Raw genomic sequence first — 22,398 nt, 5'->3', positions numbered from 1 at the left:
GATATTAATGCTTGGCTTTAGGCACGCCACAACCCCGATTGACTTAACTTGAGACACTACCTGAGTTCGGCATATTCCTTGTGTTCTCCGGGTGCTTTGGCGTTGACGTTCCCAGAGAAAGGGAGAGATGTTGAACAGTCACTATAATTGATACCTATTCATTACACCATTAGTGCTATGATTGCTTTTATGCTACAGTGGTTTATCTTCTATGCTTATTACTTTTGTACGTGCCGGATGGCAGTTGCTAAAGGGCATATCACCAAATATATATCCGCGACGCCAACGAGAAAATCTAGAACTTTGTGCTTTTGACACAACACCAGCACAGTGTAATGCTGATTGATACAGTAGTAATATATAGGCAAATAGGCAAAGTTAACGCCGTGTCTATTTACTGAACTCACGATGTCTCTGCAGATCAATGTCACATCATGGTTATGAGTAGAGGATTAAGGGAAAACACCGGAACCTCGGCGACGATAAGCATTGACAAACAACTATTTGGAAGGATAACAAGTGGGGAAAGGATGAAAAGAAAAAATAAGAAAAAGACAAGAAAAGATAAGACAAAAGCCTAAAATAAAGAAAAGAAGGACAGAAGCAAATAAAGAAAGGGCAAAAAAGCAATGACCAGACTGGGGCTCGATCCCAGGACCTTATCGGTGTTAACGATACGTGATAACCAACTACACCATCCGGCCAATTGATGAATGTGCATTTCTTATCTTACTTTATAACATAAATAAAACACCTACTAAATGTCTCCATAACGGCGTTTGCCTCAGGCAACGGTTCAGCTGCCACTGCCAGCCCTTGCCTGCTCCATAGAGATTCCGACCGCATAGGCGATCTAGATCCCCAAGCGATTCGTTCTGTTTCAACCAATCTATTCTTCCTTAGAATCCTGAATATTCCCAATATCCCTAGTACTATGTATATTGTAGCCTGTTGGCCTACAGCACCCCGAAGGTAGACCGCCAGACAGATAATGTACACTGGAAGGGCGCTCTGAGATTCGGAGTCAGATGACGAGCAACTAGCCGGTTCGCGATGTCTGCTTTGAAATGTTTTTTAGATTAGCTTTTTTGCTCGAGCAGTATAATCCCGTGGGCTGTTCAGGTATAATCCATATTGAGACCTGGTACTGCATGGAAGGAGGGCAAAAGAAAACGTGACTGCGACTCTACTCAGAGGTATCAGACGTCAGCACCTTGGTGATGCCTGGTAAAATGATTAAAATGATCACAGAGTTACAGCAGGTCCCAGTTGCCAACGTTGTATCACGAACAATGTATAATGTCTGCCTCCTGGCCATCAAAGCCTACCGGGCCGTCTTTCTCAAGCAATCCAGAACAGGCATGAGCCAATTGTTGCTTTGAGCTAAGGCAGTAGGGATAAATGGTGTTCAATTGGTCAGCGCAAGAAAACCGTGATCAGCTACCCAAAAGCTGCGGCATAATGCTGTTCCAGAGCCCGTGGGCAGAGCACGTTTCAGATCCTAAATTCCATAGTCCTAGTTACGAAAACAAATATGGTTTCTCTTGAAAGTGAGCGCTTCTGACAACTGATTTCATGTCTACAAGTCCCTTTCGTGAATAGAAAGTTCACGCCTTCATTTTCTGTGCTCCATGCTTGAGGCTGTGTTAGCAACCCTTGAGAAATAAGCGAAAGTAACCTCCCAAAGCATCTGGTGCGCTGCAATGCTCACGTCGCTCGGGGCATCTTATAATAGACGTATATCATCAAAACGGCCCCACCAAACATGCAACAACCGTTCAAAGCCTGGCTCTTCCAGAATAGCCCCTTCTCAATATCATTCAAGGCAGACGTAACTGGAAAGCCGACCAGTGTTCCCAGAGCCGCAGCAGCTGATGATATACCGATCCTTGTACCAACGAGCTTTTTATCTGGCGAAAGGTGCGGCACAATAATCGGATATAAAACTGCTAGCGGTCCCATAAACAGAGCGATGAGCACCGCCCAAACTATAGTGGAAGCAACCGATTTAACACCAATCCAGCCGAAAAGGAGGACACTGGATGCCAGAGCAAAGCCGCCCATGGTAAGCGCGGGCCCGAATCGAGTTGAGAGTGGCACCGCCAGGTACCGTCCTGGAATGGTTGATGCATTGCAAATGACCAGGATGTAGAAGGGCAAATTTGAGCCTGCGCCGGCTTTGAATTCAGCAAAGGTAGGAAGTAAGAAAAAAGGGACCCAGTAGGCGATCCACATGAGGAATAGAGCTACGCAGAAAGTCATAAAGGCTGGGTCGTGGAATGCTGTGGGATCCAGGAGGGAGCGGACATCATTGGGAGCCTTGCCCTTAGTACCGGGTAACATGATAGCCATAGCTATAATTAATTCGCCCAGTGTCACGAAACCGAGGACTCGAGTTGCCCACGGGAAGCCAAGTTTGGGCTGGAGTCTGGAGAAGATGATGGGGTAAATTATCCCACCTTGATTGTGCCAAGTTAGTGACAATATCGATGAGAATGCGGGGACAAGGTGTAGAGGACGTACCAAATGCAGTCCCTGAGGTGGCAATGAACATGGCTAAGGGGCGACGTTGTTGAAACTTCGACGCAACGAGACTGATGCTAGGCACGTATAGGATTGCGCTTCCGATACCGACACAAATGCCCTGTGCCAGGAGGATCTGATAGTACTTCTGTGCCAAACTCAACATCATGACGCCCAATACCGTGGTTATTGTGCCTATAGTCAAGAGCTCTCTGATGTATCCGCGATCGAAGATCGGACCGGTTACGACGCCTCCCACTGTAAATCAAAGCCCCCCGGTTAGCCCGTAGATCTTCTGCAATTTTGACCTGAAAATGTCCTTCTGCCTCTCGAGATATCTAAAAACTTACAAATGAGAATGACACCTTGTAGTGTGCCGACCCACGCGATTGTGGTTGAGGGCGTGGAAGACAACATATTTGTCTCATAGTACTTTTCGTATGAGCCATAGGCACTCAGTAGACCCCTTCAGAATACAGAAGCGATGAGCAAGACAGATTAGATAGGATGGGGGACGCATCGACTCACCATGTTGCTGTGTAGACGAGAAAGGCACCTAGGGCCTGCAGCCAAGCGCCTAGGCTCTCGTGTCCCTCCTGGGCGATATTTTGCTGTCTGCGTTGTGGAACGCTGGTTGGGATGGCTTGGAGACTTTCGGGAGGAGATTCTGGCGAAGAAGCCATGTACGGGTTCCGGTCCCAGGAAAGCTGCTCTGTAGATGAGGCGAAGAGTGTGCGAGAGTTGAAAAAGCTGTGTACCCGTGGGTGCAAAGGATATGATTCATAAGGCTTACAAAGCTAATACGTAGTGCCATTGAGATATAGCCGGCCCCTGCCCCGAGCAAACATTCTGTACAGCTATTCACATAACTGAGGGTATTCCCAATTATAATCTAAGTAGAGTCGAGGTGTAATCTAATTTGAGATGTCTAAAGGTCCATTGTGTATTGAATCGCTGTATTACTCCACCAAGTGGTTTGAATGCGGACATCTACGAGTTCAGCTATATGTTCAAATAGTTGAATACCAACGTCCCGCAACATGTGCACCTCCTGATGAAGTGAGGACCTGAAAAGCAATATGCTAGGTTTAATGACTCTTTTCTGGTCTGCTTCAGCAAGAAATACCACCTGTAGTTCGTTCTCGTGGTCCACAGCGACAAAGGATATGGCACCTGCAAATAAAACGGGCCCACAGCTGATTAGCATGCATTAGTCCGAGCTCGTCCCCTGCCTTTTTTAATTGGCGATCTGCTAGGATTTCATTCTTCGTGATATCTATTGCCTTGCTCACATAGAAACTGCGGCACGTGAGAGGCTGCAACTCTAGAGGGCCCCGTAGAGATGTGATGAGTGGGCTCCGGACATAGTCAAACGCCGTAGCGTAATGGATGTCTATGAGAGCCATTGCGCGAATAAATCGCTGGATCGTGGCGGGCGATATTTGTGGTATGGTGATGAAATGGACCCAGTCAACTTCGGGGGTGAGCTGGACTACTTTTGAATATCAATGGATGGGCCATGTTGCAGAGGGACTATCAGAAGCCAAGTTTAATACGGCAGCAGCTCAACTAGTTTGGGGGCCATGTCATCTGCAGGGCATTTGGGGGATCATATTGAATGCTTTCTCTTTCAAATACATGTTTGTTCATTCTTGCTTGTTTCCTCTAGCTGGCTCCAGGTGCATATTCATCTCACTGGGAATAGCGACACATGTGTACTCTCATTGCATAAGTGAACAGGGAGCCCTATTACGTATTGCTCTCGCAGAATTACCATCCAGAAAGCATCGCCTCGCCAGCCCACGCCTAACCCGCCCCCTGCTCTTTAATAGACAGGGATCGGGACACAGATTACTTGGCGTAACGATTCTCCCGTGGACTATGTAACATTGGACGGACCACGGTTGATTGAGACCGTCGGGCTGTGCCGACTCCCCCAACCTCGTCGCTTAACATCAGTTGTTGTAGTCTGCATACGTTGATTGCTACCATAAAATGTAAACCATACTACGTACACCCCTGCTCTGAATCAGAGCACGTCTATGTGTCTCGCTCGGGCATGCGAAAGATATGTTGAGCCATACCCCTTCTTAGAGTCATCAGCATACCTCTATTATTGTATACTGTTCACAGAAAACACTATACAGAGAAGCCATACTAAGTGTATAGGTTGTATGAATGAATCAAACCTAGGGTCCCGTCGAAGAAACGGATCAAAGTACGCCAAGTACGGCAGGTGGGGTGGAATGAATGCTACGTGAAACGCACGGCGGCTAATAGAATCCACTGGCCAAGATGCAACCCATATTAATTAATTTATTTTAAGTGACCGGAAGACCGACCGAGAGAGCATTAGCTCGTAGTGACCCACAGAATGATAGACAATATGGTGGGATTCATGGGTGGACTGCCTAGATAACCATTCCGAAGTACATCGCACGCTGCTCCACCTAGTCCCGACGATCGCGCACTGATTCGGTCACCGTGAAGGTCCTGACCTCCCGAATGATATGAGTTTGGCTCGACTGACTCCCTGAATCACCGTCGGATATAGCTTCGGAAGCAGTAACCGTTGTCTCATACGTGTCCTTGACTGGGCTTATTGGAGTAAGCTCGTGAACCTCACTGCCATGAAAAGTGGATTGATAACGCAACGAGGATAACCCATGTCGCTTTGTTGATGCCATATTGTAACTCGTCAATCCATCAATGCGCATACCCGTGGAGCGCAAGCTATCCATGAATGGTTTGAACTGTGGGGAGCAGGCAGTAACGACACTCAAGCACTGGACAAGCTGGGTCGATACGGTAGCCGACCAGGTATCAAACGTAGGATCTTTGGAATCAATGGTTCTGTTGACATAGACAAGTTGACCGATAATAGCAGCGATCACACTCCAGCGCTCGATCAGCGACCCAGTAATAAAAGGGTTGAGTCACGTTCGGTATTACTCACAATATGCGAAGCCCAAAGATACTAGCTAAAGTTCCTTTCTTCGCCCAGTGTGCCTGGATCCCAACAACAATAAGAAGGGCCTGGATGATGATTCCCGCCTCGGACAGGATATTCGTTGCTGCAAGATAATTCCACCAAGCGCCCTACGCCCCACATGTTAGCGACATTCTTTGGTCTTTGTAGAGAATGTCATAGCATACAATGTCGAAACATTGCCCACTCAGATAATCCCACGTTCGAGGCGGCGTGCACTGGAAGATAGATGTGATGACACTTGTTACTGCCCACAGCACCGTGAAGATTTCCAGTCCGATGGCAATGCGACGGTCGGATGCAGCTGGTGTCACGCTCCAGATGAAGTGGATAAGGGATAATTTCGAGAAACACATAGTCAAAATAAAGAGAATACCTGCAGCGTGTTGGGACTTGCAAGATATGAGTGGTGTCTCGAGATTGAGAAACAAGAACAGCTCACCTTTAAAATGCTGTCTACAGCTGTCCCTGACAACGCAACATAATGTTCGCCATATCCATGGGCCGTGGCCATCGACATGGCCAGGGACTGCGCCGCGCAAAGTACTACCGAGACAATACTGAGGTAATCATCCGTCGTCCAACGTCGGAAGATCCAGTACTTGGTGCCCAGCCGAGTGAGAACGCAAAGGATGGCGGTAGTCATAAGGAACCAGGTCACGACATTGACCGTGGGCTTCCAGTTGTCTTTTGCAAGCCTGCCCATTGCGTGTGCGACGGGGAGTGTAGATCATTGAGAAATGGGAGACGCTGGCAAGGGCTTTTTACGACGCCCAAGGATGAGAGCTAATCGTGCCTCGTAACATCATCAACCAAACATTCCACCAGCAAAACTGTACCACTGCCATGGATAGCAAATTTAATGAAGGTGGAAATTACACGGGTCGGATACACAAATCTAAGACAGCAGAAGGCCAGCGCCTAGGAAGCCACTGAATTGCGAAATGTTTTCCCCAGGGGTTATCGAGGGTGGACGGCAACAGTACCTTGTCTAGCCAGAACGTTAATTAATGAACACCCTAGAAACAAAAGAATCTAAGAACTTTGCCAAATTACCCGAGACCCGTCTGGGCACTCTAGGTAAATACCATGTTGTTCCGCCGTCACATAGGTAGTGATATGATTGGGCTGATCCAGGGACGGACATGCAGCTAAAGACGCACTTGATTCTAATCCTTGCGATGTCGCAACGAAATCAGTCCACATGTAAAGGTTCCCCTCCTCCAGATTACCAAAGTCATCAAACTGGTTACTTGGCGTATCATCGCTTGTAACCGAAGCATTGAGTCTAGCCTCCTCTCTTTGTTGCGGTCGGTTCTATTTGAGAGAAAGGGCGTCGAAGAAATTTCCTCCCCTGTATGTACATAGTTGTTACTCTCTGTCGGTGCAGGTTCTTTGCCAGTTGAAGCAGAAAAATACCTCTCATTACGGACCTACCTTCGTTATGCTATATCTTTTTCCTTTGCAATAGCATATATTCCGCTTATAACAGTTTTCGTTGTCTATTTTCCTGCACTCCAGCCCACGGATTATCTCCACAATGGGTCACCATGAGTTAAAGCAGGCTCCTCCTGCAACATTACACGAAGTAGACGGCTCATCCCAGGATAATCTGGATGATATCAACCTGGCCCGCATCGGAAAGCGCGCTGTCTTGAGGGTCAGCCTTGCCCATCCCACTCAAATAACATCTGTCTGCAATCATCTGACATGCATGGTTTGACTTAGAGAAATTTTGGTTTGATGTCAATTCTGGGCTTCAGTTGCACAATTCTCATCACCTGGGAGGGTATAACCGCGTATGTTTCTGACTTCATACATACCCCCTTATTTCAGGCTGTTGCAGCTAATGTTAGAAACTGTGATAGGTTATTCATACAAGGCTTCCAGAAGTATGTGGCAAGCTCCCGTTACATATCTTGAGGAACCAGTTGGATTTTAACATGGCAATTGCAGTGGTGGCCCTGCTGGGTCGGTTTATGCCTTCCTTTTTGTCTGGGTTGGTGTCACATCGACCTTCGTTGTATTATCGGAGCTCGTTTCAATGTAAGGCATCAAGTCAAGCTTACAAACTTTGGTTGACAATCTACTAGGGCTCCAACAGCTGGTGGACAGTACCACTGGTGTTCGATGTTGGCACCTCCGTCGGCCATGAAACTCTCCAGTTATATCACAGGTGAGTCCACTTGGCGGTATTCATTGGAAGGCCTTGTAGCTAGTCGAGAGCCTGAAGATACTGACAACGCATGCTAGGTTGGCTTACTGTTATTGGATGGCAGGCCACTTATGCAACTGCCATTTATCTTAATGGAACATATATTGCAGCAATGATCTCCCTTACGCATTCTGACTACGTTCCGCAAGCATGGCATATGACTTTGTACTCTTATGCAACTGCGTTAATCGGCCTGGCCATCAACTGTGTGGGAGGCAAGCTTTTGCCGCGGTTTGAAGGCACAATACTCATTCTCCATATTCTTGGTTTCTTTGCGATCCTGATTCCCTTAACCTATATGGCCGACCATAAAAACGCCAAGGAGGTCTTTACTCATTTCATAAATGAAGGGCAATGGCCAACCCAGGGTCTCTCGTTCTTCATCGGATTAATTGGCCCTGTGTTTGCTTTCGCTGGCGGTGATGCCGCAGTTCATGTATGTCACTAGTCCCCGACATGGATATCCCTGCCAGAATATAGCAGGCTTTGCTCAACTCTAAGATCTGAAGAAAGTGCTAATCTATCCGCTTCTAGATGGCGGAAGAGATTTCCAACGCCCCTACCTACGTGCCCTGGTCGCTGATGCTCACTGTATTGATCAACGGAACCCTTGGTTTTGCCATGCTTCTGGCCTTGCTTTTTTGCCTGGGCGATATTCATAAAGCTCTCAATGATCCCACGGGACTGCCCTTTGTGGGTATTTTCCTGCAAGCGACAGAATCCATCCCAGGGACAGTAGTCATGGCTTCTATTATCATCGTGTTGTGTTTCTGTACTTCAGTAGGCATGCTTGCATCTGCATCGCGTCAATTCTGGTCCTTTTCCCGGGACCGCGGAATCCCTGGCTGGCAATTATGGAGTCAGGTAAGTGACTCGAGACCTATTTCACACGACAGCGCTAATCATTCTAGGTCACAACGCGCACAGCAATACCAACATATACCGTCGTTTTCACTACAACAATCTCACTTCTGTTAAACCTTATCAACATTGGTTCCGACGTCGCATTCAACAGTCTGGTATCGATGTCGACATCGGGCCTCTATTTATCATACATGGCTGTTGCCGGTCTGCTCCTCTACCGCCGTTGCACTGGCGGAATCATGAATAGGAACAACGGGAACCGGGGCTCGGAGGCCAAGATCAACACGGCAGGAGCTCAACTAGTCTGGGGCCCGTTTCATATGCGCGGCATTTGGGGGATTGTCGTGAATGCCTTCTCCTTAATATACATGTCCATTGCTACCTTCTTCAGCTTCTGGCCTCCGAACAATCATGCAGATGTGCAGTCGATGAACTATAGTGTGGTGGGTACACTAGGGACTATTATCCTTAGTCTTCTATATTATTTTGTCCGGGCTAGAAGGATTTACTCCGGGCCTGTAGTGGAGATATAGGGTTGGTTGGTGGGTGCAGATAGGCATATTTTCTATGGAGTAGCATGTTTATGTATGGGGTTTAGATCGCATTGACTTCAAGGCATGTTCTCAAGTAATAATATTTACAGTTTGTGGAAGTAAAATGAATCTAGATTATAAAGTTGAAGCGAACGCCCCGTTGAGTTAGATATGAAAATATTTGTACGACTTCTTTACGTGACACTATAGCGGCCCGTCCTCCTTAACCGTTCCCCATAGAGATAGAACAATATCGGTACTGGCATCATAAGCACCGATAAGAACCCCAACAGCGACGTCGCCCAGCTGATACCTAGATGGTCATACATCGGGGTAGCGAACAGAGGGAAGCCTGCAGCGGCCATGGATCGAACGAAGGTGTTCGCTGACACAGCACTGGCAGCATAAGGCGTGTACACATCAAGAATATAGTTGAGGCCCATCGTGTATATGACCTGAATACCCATCCCAATCGGAATACCAGCCAGCACTTGAGGTACCCAAGTGATGTGAGGGCTGCTGGTCCATGCAAACCAGAATAGTCCTGGTGGTAACACAACGGCACCGACCATCATGGGGATCAAGCGCTCCTCCGGCGCGACTTTACCACCCCCTTCCTTGTATTTGCGTTTAAGACGGAAGACAGTTGTTGCTGCTATGGTCAGATTGCCACAGACGACGCCTACAGTTATGCCCAAAAAGGGCAATGCGCCCACACCGGCATTCCATCCACGCTGATCCTGAAACGAGATGGGATACGCTTCAAAGAAGAGATACAATGTCCCGTATACTAGGGACATATATAGTGTTGTTAACAGAAGGACTGGCTCGAAGGTCAACATAACTGCTCATCATTAGTGAAATTGTGGCACTTCGATCGCAATGGCCTTACCAAGTGGTCGTGCCAAGTACTTCGTCAGGAATTCCCTCCCGTTCATGTGGCTTGCTGGCGGTTTCGTACTTGCTTGTCCTAGCTCGTACCTTGCATCAGAAGAGCATTCACGAGCCTGGAATCGGCGCAACAATGTCAGAGCATGGGTTTCAGGCACAAATACCATGCCAAGAACCCAGAAAAAGGCCCCTTGGATAAGAGTCAGCCAGGCTGTCCATCGCCAGCCGAGATAGCTGTCAACAACGAAACCACCCACAATTGGGCCCAGAACTGGTCCAGAGAATGTCGCGCTAGAGTATATACATGCGGCAAAACCCCGTTCCACTGGATCCCAGATATCCGCAAGAGTGGCACCAACAATCGAAAGAGGCGAACACGCAAACAGACCACCGATGAAGCGGCAGATTACAATGGTAGGGACGTTCTGGGCCACGGCCACGGGTACTTGAAAGATACAGAAGACGATCACACCAAGCATCAACGGTAATCTACGTCCATGGCTCTCGGAAAGGGGGCCCCATAGCAGAGGTCCAAAACAGTACCCCTATGTTGTTTCATTAGGGCCCATGTCCGACAGTCTAAGTAAAGCATATTGCGCATTTGTGGATTTAGATCACTCACTAACATAAACAAGCTAAGACCTAATATCATCACTTCATGGGAAACATGGAATTCTGCCGCGGTTTGCTTTTCGGCGGTGCTGAATATACTGCTCGCAAATGTGACAGAGAATGTCATGAGGGAGGCAACAACTGTAATGATCCATTTCTTCCCTTTCGACCAATTCTTCGGGTTTTCTGAGACAGGAATTGTGGCTATATCATTTAAGCTACTCCTCAGAGTCGCTCCTCGGGCTTCGGATGATCCCGAGGTCATTCTGTGCACAATTCCGTCACAGGCTATGTGGCTCTGCTGACCTGCTACCAATCGTGCAAAGCCGCAGCTTAGTTCTTAGAAACCTATTGGCAATTAAATACTTGCTGGCCCTTATTCTTGTGGGTCGGCGTGAAGGCGCCAACTTGAAGCCAAGTCGATCTTGGCACCACAAAACGTTTGCCGAAATGAATACCGAAGCCATCGGATTGGTCACTGCATCAAAAACTTCAGTATGTACGGGGTATGTCCCACATAGTACCGGCCCATATCTCATCCGGAAACGAAAAATGTAAGAAGAGTAAAAATATACAACAGGAGGAGATTCGCTGGTGGTCACCTACCCTACTACTAACCTCCCAGCGTGTGGCTTAAACGCGGCCTGAAGTCGGGTGCCTGCCGCCCGGGTGAGCTAGTGGGATGAGCCGCTTTACGGTCGGCCTCGGGCGAGCTTGGGCGAGTGCTCAATAAATGGGGTGAGCCGCTCACCCTCTTGCGCACTCAGTATACAGTGGGGTGACAAAAAGTGTTTGAAAACCCAAAGCGCGCTGGTAATACAGTCGGTGATCACCTGACGCCCGACAGACAACGAATATCGAGGAGGGCATAGCCCAAAGGCCCTGGCGCAAATAGGTGGATCGGGCGAGGAAAAGGACTAGAACGAATACACAGAGGATAGAAGAGGCTGATAGGGTCTCTAGGGACAAATTAGGGGCAGTGGTCTAGACCACTGCCTAGACGCATGTCTGTCATAGCCAACTGGCTCTACATGGACGTTAAACTTGATTAAATAAATAAATAAATAGTTGTATTAATTTTATATTTAGAAAATATAGATAGATAGATTAAATCTAATTTAAATAATTCTCTCTAACCCGATCTGAGTAGATTCCCTGAATCCAGACAGGGTTAAGGCCCTAGAATCTGTAATCCGAAGCGGATTCTGTTTTCTATCCCCGCCCCCGACCCGGAGCCGGGTTGGGGCGGGTTCGGGTCGGGGGCGGTGGGGAACCCGTGCCACTCTAATTATAACAGAATTTCCAGATTGGTGAAGTAAATCGATAGGGGAAGATATATATATATTAATTAGTATAAATTATGTCTTTAATAGAATAAGATATAGTTACAGCAGAAAAGATCAAGATATAAGAAAAAATAGGATTCAGATTAATACTACTGTGATCGTGGCTACAATGTACCGCTACGTAGGAGAGCTACCGGGTGTAGGAAAACCATGCAGATCCACTAAATGGGGCTGCCTGACCCAACGTGTATATAAAGACCGTAGCTACCCCCCAGACCTACAGAAGGTCGGCAACTCTCTACCTCTCATAGCATACTGCTATTTGCAATCTCACTACTTATTAGAAAATAATATGTAGACACGACAAAGGTTGTACTCTTGTTGTATAGAATATTGACAGGTTACCCTATTATTAATAAAATAGAAATACAACCTAGGAATCAAGAAGAAAGAAAATAGATATAGAAATAAGAGCTTCTATATTAAAAAATAAAATAGAATATAGCTGGGTGAATCAATAAACACGCACACCATACCAGCAGAAGTACGCACCGCGGAACACATCCACTATCGAGAGAATGGACGAATCAGCGGCGGCGTGGGTGCAGTGAACCCTCGCTGCACCACGCACTAGGGTATAGGGTCATCTCACCTCGCAGGGGCAGGGAGATGACCTGTGTACACAGTACTAGTACTAAGTTACCTGGTGTCACGTGAGACGCATACGACCTGCGACCTTGAGCCTTTGGCCAATGGCAATTCATCTCTTGCCGCACTGCTGTGCTGTCTTTCAGCTGGGGTGCAGTTATGTAGCGCCTTCCATGCGATGAGGCTCCTCTCTTCTGGAGATCGAGTCCACGGTTCATCAGCCCTTTTGACTATATTCAGTGTTATCTAAGACTTGGTGTTGCCGAATCTGTGCTACGCCTTCCCTATGGCCTGCCCTCCAAGGGATGCTTTCCAGATTGGCTGGATCTGCGCTCTCCTGGTCGAGGCGGCTGCTGCCGCTGAAATGTTGGACGAAAATTTTGGGATCCTCGAAGAGCAAGATGTTGCGGACTCAAATATCTACACATTGGGCCGAATTGGCAAACACAATATTTGCATTGCCTGCCTCCCTGGAGGCCAGTACGGAACTACCTCGGCTACTACGGTTGCAAACAATATGCTTCGTACCTTCTCCAAGTCACTTCGACTCGGATTGATGGTTGGCATTGGGGGCGGAATCCCGTCAGCTGATCATGATATCCGCCTCGGCGATGTCGTAATTAGCTACCCTCAAGGCACTTATGGTGGGGTGGTTCAATATGATAAGGGCAAGGTTACTGCAGGTGGTGGATTTGAACGAGCCGGCTCGTTGAACAGTCCCCCACGGGCACTATTGACCGCAGTTAGCATGTTAAGAGCTGCGGCACTAAGAGATAATCCTCGCTACCTGCAATATCTCCAAAGCGCGATTGGAAGAACTGAACAAACCCGGAAAAACTTCGGCCGACCTGCTGCACAGTGCGATCGACTATTTCAGGCGAAACGCGATCATCCTGTGAATGCGAGTAGCTGCGATGGATGTCCAGCAGAATGGGAAGAGACAAGAAGTAAACGCGAGGATAGTAATCCGCAGCCACACTATGGCAATATCGCGTCTGGAAACTGTGTTATCAAACATGGAGAGACAAGGGAGCAGATAAGGGTGACGACAGGAGCATTATGTTTTGACATGGAGGCGGCCGGTTTAATGTTGGACTTTCCCTGTATAGTTATCCGCGGTATTTGCGATTATGCCGATTCGCATAAGAATAAGCGGTGGCAAGGATACGCAGCCTTAGCAGCAGCATCATATACAAAAGAGCTGCTAGGATACGTTCCTATTGGCCTTGTTTCACAAGAGAGATTGGTGGTAGATATATGCAGTAAGTGCGGTGTATCTTAACTTCAGATTTCAGGGAGCGCCATTGGCTAACGCGATAATATATAGCTGAATTGAAAGAAGAAATCCAAGGCACCAACCAGCGTTTAGATGAAATCAAAGCTCAACAAGACCAGCACCATCGTGAGCGGATTGAATTTAGAGTCACAGAAGAGCAACGAAGTTGTCATCAAAGTTTCAAGGTGACCAACTACGAGGAACAAAAGAACATCAATCCGAGAAGAGTTGAAGGAACCTGTCGATGGGCTCTGCAGAGCCCTGAATACATTCGCTGGTCGGAGAGCACGCGTTCTGATCTCCTCTTGGTGTCTGCTGATCCAGGATGCGGAAAGTCTGTACTAGCCAGGTCAATTATTGATAACTACTTGGAAGCTCCTAGCCAAGCAGTGATAGTATGTTACTTTTTCTTCAAGGACAACGAAGAACAGAACCATCTTTCTGCAGCAATGTGTTCAGTTCTTCATCAGCTCTTCAGCCAGCGGCCTGAGCTATTACAATATGCTATACCATCCTGGGAAAAGCATGGAGTGACGCTCCAACAAGAGACTGAGGAACTTTGGCGCATCTTTATAAGTGCCACATCAGCTATAGCATCATACAGGACAATTTGTATATTCGATGCGCTTGATGAATGTCGTGAGACTGATCAGGGTCGGTTGATTGAGAAGCTCCAGTCCTTTCACCGCCAGCAATGTTTGTCAACACGGGGTGCCTGTTTGAAATTCTTGATCACCAGTCGTCCCTATGACCACATCCAGAATCGCTTCCGAGTAACCACAGATTCGTTCCCACATCTCCACTTGAAAGGAGAGGAAGAAAATAAAAAGATCCATGAGGAAATCAATTCGGTCGTGAAGATACGAGTGGAGGAGCTAGCCAAAACAGTACCATTGTCATTGGATATACAGCAGCGACTTGAGCAACAGCTTTTACAAATGGAGCACCGTACATATCTTTGGCTACATTTGGCTATGGATGATATTCAGTGTATGTTTGAGAATAGCTTTCAGCCTGCTGAGGAATCAATTCGAATGATACCTGATTCAGTCAATAAAGCATATGAAAAGATTCTCCATCGAGTTCATTCTAGCCAGGTGAATACTGTGAGAATTATCTTACAGATTATTGTTGGAGCACGGCGTCCATTGACTACAGCAGAAATGGCGATAGCTTTGGGTATAGCTATCCGCCCGCAATCGCGGACTATAGCACAAGCTGGACTAGATCCACTGCAGATGCATAAGAAGCTCCGTCGTTTATGCGGCCTTTTTGTTTTCATCAACGACTCGAAAATCTACCTTATTCATCAGACAGCAAGGGAGTTCCTCATCGAAAAGGCCAGTCTGAACGATGTCGATTTCGCATACTCGTGCAGCCTTAGCGATACTGCGGATCTAATGGCTCATATCTGCATGCAATACTTGTTAATGGAGGATTTAGAGCATGGCGAAGATGAGTCATGCTCTAATATTCGGAGCTTTTTGGAGTATTCGGCAGTACATTGGCCCGATCATGTACGGAACATGGCTCTGACTTCAAAAAAAGAAGTCATTGATTGGCTGCATCGACTATATGATATGGGTGGAAACCTGTTTTCGCTATGGTTTTCCATTTTTTGGAGAGCAATGCGGCCAAACGACCGAATTCCGACAATGAAACCATTACATCTGGCAGCATTTAACGGACATATGCAAGTACTGCACCAACTACTTGCTACAGACAAAGATAATATAAATTTAAAAGATAGTACAGGATCAACTGCAGTTATGTGGGCCTCGCTGAATGGACACCAAGATGCTGTTCAACTGATTTTGAGCCACGGAGCGAATGTCAATACTGAAGGCGGAGAGTATGGCAATGCTCTACTAGCTGCTTCCGTAAAGGGATACGATAAAATCGTGCAAATGCTAATAGAATATGGGGCTGATGTCAACTTCTACGGTGGAGTTTGTTGCAACGCCCTATTCGCCGCTTATTGTGGTGGACACTATAGTACCATGCGGATACTGCTAAAGCACGGAGCCGATGTGAATGTTCGGTGTCAATACTATGGTAATACCATACAGGCCATATGTGGCGCAGGAGATGTCGAGACTATGCGAATGCTGCTGGAGCACGGGGCTAGTCTTGTTTGTCAAGGGGACGAGCAATTCGCTAATGTCCTCTATGTCGCTTGTTGGGAAGGCCGGACTAATATTGCTCATATACTCTTGCAGTACGGCGCCAAAGTCAATGCTCAAATTGACTCTTACTGCACATCCTTTCTGTTTGACTGGTACAATGCCGAGGAGTATGTCCAGGTTGATACTTATGACAGTTCCTTAGTGGCTGCTTGCGCCAATGGACATGACAAGATCGTTCAGATGCTGCTAGAGCACGGAGCCAACGTCAATACACAGGATGGATTCTACGGCACCGCTCTACAGGTTGCCTGTTATGGAGGACACAACAAGGTCGTGGAGATGCTGCTAGAGCACGGAGCCGATGTCAATACACAGGGTGGATACTACGGTACCGCCATACAGGCTGCCTGTTCCAGAGGACACGACAAGATCGTGGAGACGCTCCATGGAGTCCGTTGTGGTACCTAGTTAGCCCCTATCATTTCAATTATTGTACTGTACGTCCAGGATCTCATGAGCCTTCTCAAATATACGAGATTCAAGCCGAAAAAGTCCTCTTTTCTGCTTAAATAGGCTTAAATGTTGTTACTCTCCAATCACCTGTCTCAAGGACTAATACTAATTCCTTTATCCTTCTTGTATCTCCCGTTGCCATATTGCCTGTGGTTGATGTAGGTTTATTAATACTGGACGGATACGTGAATGGCTTTTTAAAATATGGTGTCCATAAATCAGTCAATGTTGCAAAATCTAGTAAGAAAGCCAGTCGGTTGTTTCTGTCAGAACATGGTGCGGTAACTGACCGCTAGCGACTGGTCACATGAAAGACCACATTTACATGATTTTCGTATGTAACTCTTGGGTCGATCATTAACTCAGAGTAGCAGAATATATAGAGCAGTGTTTCAACCTGTCCTTCATCACATGCTTATTCTTTAGTCAATCAACTCTTTTATCCTGACTTTGTTCCGCTTGATCTCATTCGTCCTGAATGTATACTAGACTCATAAACCCTGCCCGCTGTGTATAGACAACTCGGTGGCCGAGCGGCGATATCGGAGTCTACATCCGTTGCTTTTTCAATAACGTATAGTAGGCCCCTGTCAGTCTATACCCTAGTACATGGGATACGTACGTACGTCTCGCAACCGCTGCCGCGGATTGGCCCGATTTTGATATTCCCATGTATACCCGATACCCAAAGTGTGTGGTAATATATCTGTGTCTGTATTACCTATTCTTCTTTCTCTTCTCTGTCCTACTCTGTTCTGATTAGTTAGCTATCTAATATCTACTTTGGCTCCTAGCTGTAGAAAAACTAACTACTGTATCTATTAAAGAATAGATATATAGTTAAACTAACAGTATAATTATCAGTAAAGTTATTTTAGAATAATATATCTATATATAGATAGCAGATATACTAATACTATATAATATTAATACTATTAAAACTTATATAAAAACTCTCCATAACTAAAAATAGATAATATTATTTTCTATATTTTTATTGGTCTTGATTAGTGTCACAGATCCGATGATGACTCTGCATGATGACTGTATCGTATACCCTGCCCGTTGTGCATATACAGCTCGGAGGCCGAACGGCGACGACGGATCACATATCCGTCGACTTTTCAATAGCGTATAGTAGCTCCTTGTCAGTCTTATTCTGTTAGGAGAATAAGGGGCTTCTTCTGGATATAAAATTGGCCTAGTGTTAATGAAAGAAGAAGGCAAGAATCAGTCTTCTGTCTGCTGATATCTACTGCTTAGCTTTCTGCCTATGTACCCTTACCTAGTTGACAGGTCTTCTACCCTGACTAGTAGATATTTCCTTGACACAGACTATCTCCGATCCAGAGCAGATTACTATTCCCTACCAGATTGATCAGCTATCTCTCAAGCTGCTAATATATCCTGATAGACTACTATATCGACAGGATTACCCCGGCTATCAGTATATTGGACGGAGCTTAGATTACATATAAGCACTGGCAGACTATTCACAGATAGACTCAGTATCCCTGTAGAGACTGAGCTATACTGAAGGAGCAATAGAGATAGAAATAAGTATCACAGTAGTTATTTATATTAATTAACTATTAGCAGATATTCCTGTTCTGTAAAGAATCCTATTATATCCATGTCTACGGGGGGGAGACGGAGCCGTATATCCCTGTTCCGACTGTACAGATGGACGAGACTATTGCGGCTGTATAGTAGGCAGTTAACCAGACGCAGGCCTACACACAGTCGAGTAACAGAGAGGATATCTACAATATTAACTTATAACTGTGGGTGATCCGCTGGACATAGTACTCTTAGAATTATACTATCCCGGACAATTTCAGCTGATTGCGAGTGCTGGTGGAGACGCTGTTAGCTGATAGCAATAACCCCGTGGAGCAAGAAGTACAACGGATCTGAGAGATAATAGAGGGGATAGTATAGAAGAGCCAGCAGACTGTTCAATACACGGGCCAGGCTATCTGTGTAGAGGCTATTAGATCTGAGAAGGGGCAGACACTGTACCGGCCGTTGTAGATATATATGGATGCGGACAGCGTGGCCAAACATGTACAGTTGTGGCAGCAGATTTTGGCATTCATCGCGCGCACGCAGATAGCCTGTAGCGAGGAGGGGAAGTGTCCCGTGTACAGGATAACCCTCCGGAAGCGCAAGAAATGGCGGCAGCTGTGGTAGATAGCGCAGATCGAATCGGCGGGACTGACCCGAGCTCGCAGTCCCGATCCGATAGACAAGGACAGGAAGAGGGAGGACCCGGAGGACCCTTTCCAGCAGTAACAGATGAGCGAGCTCGAACAGATATATTTAGGATTTTGTATCGAGCTGCTGAACCAGATATATTATATACAGAAGTACAAGAGTACACTGATTTGTGCTATAGCAGTATTGGGGTGCGGGGAATTTAACTGACACGACCCCGAGAGCTATCCCCCGATTTTATTACGAGTAATTAAGATAGTGCGGTTTATAATTGTCTACCAGACACTGTAACTGGATCCTAACACAGTTCAGATTATCGAGACCTGACAGCAGCTGTAGAAGTGTGCAGAGTGGGCACTGCAGAGTACTATCCCCGATATCCCCGACATCGATTCTGTGTACAGCAGCGACAACAGCGACGACAAGCCCGACTCAGTCCGATTGGGGTCGATATCCCCACCCACATTTCTTATACGCAGCTAGGATCCCCTGTCACAGATCCAGTAAAGCCAAAATCTATTGCGGAAGATATTCCAGGAGCAGGTAATCTATATAGTCAGCTATTTGATGATCCGCGGTATATATATTCTTATAGAGATATTGTAGAACTAGCAAATATACAGACTCAAGATCTATTATAATACCACTGCTCCCGGCTATATAATATAGATATAATTCAATTACTTCCTGTATAAGTATAACCAGTTTACTATAGATAATTTCCGCGGCTTTGTCTGCGGGATAGCAGCGGCCACACAGTAGATTTTAAGCCAGGAGCTACTATTAGGTTAGATCTCTGTAATCCTATAACACGCGCTGTACGACGATCCCACATAGGGTACTGTGGGATAGAGCTTTTTGCGGGATTTCTAAATGCGATAGCCGGTAGATAGATTTATATAGCTGCTGGAGCGGGTACAGGCCGAGCCGGATATATAGAAGTAGTTTATCCACTGCCACTAGTCCACGCGGTTCTAGCCCTGACTGGTTATACAGTATTTACAGTAGATAGCCCAATTCAAAGAGAAGCTAGCTGTACTGATCTATATTATTAGAAGATAGCCCAGTCAGGTCCCCGAGCTGCTGAGCTTACAGTATATCAATACTGAGACTAATTGGCGGCGGAATATATTTATTAAGAACAGAATAGTCATATTGTGAAATAATGAAGAATATGAGTTCCTTAGTAAAAGGTAAGATTCTTGAATTCCTATTGATTTTACGAACAAATGAAGGCCTTTTATATCGGCCTAGAATCACGTGGTTGCAGACAAAGAGCCTTTGTTCTAACAAAGGGCCTTTAGGCATCTACACATATTAATATTAGTATATTATAAAGGATTTTACGTGAGTAACAATATCAAGATAATCTGCTACTATATACTGCAGGAGATAAAGAAGCTACTAGTATAGTATTTATAGCTAGTATTACTGTTTGTCCAGTAGCTGGAGACATAGTATTATCAGACTATACAGCTATTCTGCGACGACCCCCTATCAGGGTCAATATCAGGGTCGATATTAGGGTCGACTCCCCGAGTAATACTAGAATTAATATCACTATATCTATAGGGGCCCGATCCATAGATATCCAATTGGCTGCAGGAGGTGTTAAAGCGCGAGACCAAAATGCAGCTGCATTATCTAATTGGGATCCAGGTGTACTGTAATATCGCTATTGGGATTAGTTGCCGGTGGATACAGCCGAGCAGTCAGTTTGCCAGCGATATCTGCGAGGAGCGGGAGGCGGCTCAGGCAGTGTTAGACATGGACATCGAGGAGTATATAGACAAGGCGTAGTGGATAGAATATATTATAGACTTACAGACAGTGTATTTATTGTATATAGCGGGTATAGTATTCAAGCAGGGAATTATAGAGTAGGCCGGGACTATAGTATACTGTCAGTATATATTCCGGTTGTCCAGTATAGACTGATACTGATTTTTAGGGTTTATATCGGCAGAGGATAATCCAGAGACCAGTTCTAATTCTAGTTCCAATCTCTATAAATACAAACACGCGCTGTGGAAAAAGAAGATAGATAAGAGCCAGATTATACAGCAGCGCCGGTTTAATATAATAGATATAATATAGATACTACAGTAAATAACCGGCCAGAAGACTATACAGTTCTGTAGAGTATAGGCAGCCGTGCGGTAGATAATTTAGAACAGTAAGAGCCCTGTAGTAGCAGTAATATAGACAGGTAAGGGGAAGAGTATACTGTTTATACTACCTATATTTACAGAGCCTGGAAGAATTACAACTGTGGTTATACCACTGCTATTACTATACAGAGATATAATATAACAGTACCAGATATTAGATATTTTATATATATTGTAAGAGAGCTGTCGACTGCTAGACAAGGTTACAATTGTGTTGATAACACTGGAGTCTATAGTTACAGAGGATTTCTATATATTTATCAACCGGCTGAAGTAGACACAGTAGCTAGATTAGATTATAATTAACAAGTACTATATTATATTAAATAACTAGCGGAATTTCTAATCTGAACTATAGTAGCTGGAACAGTTGAACTATATATAGATATAGATAGTATTACTAACAGCCATATTACTTCTTATATTGGAGGGGATATTATTTCAGTATATAGAATACTAGACAGATTAGGTCTAGATACTATAGAACCACAGTAGCTGTCCTAATATAGTATACCGGATATAGTATATTCCCGGTAGATTAATATAATTTAGCAGCGAGCCATTACTGATATTTATCCAATAGTAAATCAGGCGGGTAGGATAATAGAATAGTAAAATAATTATTTATACTAATACTATTTAGTAGATAATTAAACTGGCCCAGAAACTGTAGTATAAGATATATTATAGTAGATAGATTGACAAGCTATCGATTTTACAGCAGTTGATACAGGGTCAGATACAGGTAATTACAGCCACAAGTGTATTAGATATAGAGATAGATATTCCTAATATCTAATATATTATCCATATTAGGATCCCGCGGATATTGCTGGATTACGCGCAGAAAAGCAGGCGCGTAGAACAGAACAGGCAGCCCAGTAAGGCAATTATTATCCAGCCGAACAGGCCAGTGGAGAGAGATAAGCCGGTGCAGAATTATATAGACGTGGTTCCGGGGGTAGGATACCGGCGATATATATTGGATCGGTATTTGAATGGGGAGGTGAACAGGTACAAGAGGCGGTATTGCCGGGACAAGGACCCGGGGGAGATACTGTGTAATGGATGCAATCCCGATTAGCAGGTGCCATATACAGACGATTCAGGGGATTCAGGGGATTTAACCTGTTCAGGGTATTCAAGCATTTAGGTTATAGAGATCGTGCAGACCATAGAGACTAAACTAGTGAGTCAAAAGTCTGATTACACCCGAAAAAATCGGGAAAATGCAACAAATTCAAATTCGTTTTTCTCAACCAATCTAAATGATTTTAATCTACAAAATGGTTCTATAGAATCCCCATATCAATACTTTGTATACCAGCCACGTGCCCGATGTACAGCCTGAAGTCTGCGAGGCATAGATTGAATTAGGCGATCTATGACCTCCTGTGGGATAGCCCACCAGGCCTCCTGAATATGCTTTTTAACAGCCTCCAGTCGATTTCTGACCTTCCCCCTAGAAAGAGCATAGGGTAAAGCTCTAAAAGCTTGCGTTTTAGTAGGGCCCAGATGTGCTCTATAGGGTTTA

The 22,398-nt window shown here is 45.6% G+C and overlaps 5 protein-coding genes and 1 non-coding gene across 6 annotated transcripts; 2 read left to right on the top strand and 4 right to left on the bottom strand.

The window, feature by feature from the left end:
- Positions 1–630: 630 nt before the first annotated feature.
- BDV27DRAFT_t132 lies at positions 631–704 on the bottom strand. Its single transcript has one exon. It is a non-coding gene; the product is annotated as a tRNA-Val (tRNA).
- A 581-nt stretch (positions 705–1,285) lies between these two features.
- BDV27DRAFT_130335 (putative monocarboxylate permease) lies at positions 1,286–3,246 on the bottom strand. Its single transcript, XM_032067395.1, has 4 exons — positions 3,052–3,246; positions 2,874–2,989; positions 2,524–2,781; positions 1,286–2,459 (listed from the first exon to the last, which is right to left on the bottom strand). Exons 1-4 carry the CDS (start codon positions 3,204–3,206, stop codon positions 1,708–1,710), a joined length of 1,281 nt encoding a protein of 426 aa, XP_031926231.1. The 5' UTR covers positions 3,207–3,246; the 3' UTR covers positions 1,286–1,707.
- A 1,324-nt stretch (positions 3,247–4,570) lies between these two features.
- On the bottom strand, positions 4,571–6,508 carry BDV27DRAFT_130326 (uncharacterized protein). The gene is made up of 4 exons (XM_032067394.1): positions 5,955–6,508; positions 5,680–5,904; positions 5,480–5,622; positions 4,571–5,418 (listed from the first exon to the last, which is right to left on the bottom strand). The coding sequence occupies exons 1-4, from the start codon at positions 6,216–6,218 to the stop codon at positions 4,974–4,976; spliced, it is 1,077 nt and encodes a 358-aa protein (XP_031926230.1). The 5' UTR covers positions 6,219–6,508; the 3' UTR covers positions 4,571–4,973.
- Positions 6,509–6,860: 352 nt separating this feature from the next.
- Positions 6,861–9,272, top strand: BDV27DRAFT_130320 (amino acid/polyamine transporter I). The gene is made up of 8 exons (XM_032067393.1): positions 6,861–7,172; positions 7,241–7,311; positions 7,381–7,404; positions 7,469–7,558; positions 7,606–7,688; positions 7,766–8,163; positions 8,262–8,591; positions 8,639–9,272. Exons 1-8 carry the CDS (start codon positions 7,053–7,055, stop codon positions 9,122–9,124), a joined length of 1,602 nt encoding a protein of 533 aa, XP_031926229.1. The 5' UTR covers positions 6,861–7,052; the 3' UTR covers positions 9,125–9,272.
- Positions 9,273–9,283: 11 nt separating this feature from the next.
- BDV27DRAFT_130318 (MFS transporter) lies at positions 9,284–11,533 on the bottom strand. The gene is made up of 4 exons (XM_032067392.1): positions 11,234–11,533; positions 10,638–11,105; positions 10,017–10,560; positions 9,284–9,968 (listed from the first exon to the last, which is right to left on the bottom strand). Exons 2-4 carry the CDS (start codon positions 10,890–10,892, stop codon positions 9,319–9,321), a joined length of 1,449 nt encoding a protein of 482 aa, XP_031926228.1. The 5' UTR covers positions 10,893–11,105; positions 11,234–11,533; the 3' UTR covers positions 9,284–9,318.
- Positions 11,534–12,642: 1,109 nt separating this feature from the next.
- On the top strand, positions 12,643–16,576 carry BDV27DRAFT_130317 (purine and uridine phosphorylase). Its single transcript, XM_032067391.1, has 2 exons — positions 12,643–13,823; positions 13,889–16,576. The coding sequence occupies exons 1-2, from the start codon at positions 12,848–12,850 to the stop codon at positions 16,429–16,431; spliced, it is 3,519 nt and encodes a 1,172-aa protein (XP_031926227.1). The 5' UTR covers positions 12,643–12,847; the 3' UTR covers positions 16,432–16,576.
- Positions 16,577–22,398: the final 5,822 nt, after the last annotated feature.

This window comes from Aspergillus caelatus (assembly GCF_009193585.1).
Source record: "Aspergillus caelatus strain CBS 763.97 unplaced genomic scaffold BDV27scaffold_121, whole genome shotgun sequence".
NCBI lineage: Eukaryota > Fungi > Ascomycota > Eurotiomycetes > Eurotiales > Aspergillaceae > Aspergillus > Aspergillus caelatus.
The sequence above is the reverse complement of the archived record's forward strand: the minus strand, read 5'-3'. Positions and strand labels throughout refer to the sequence as shown.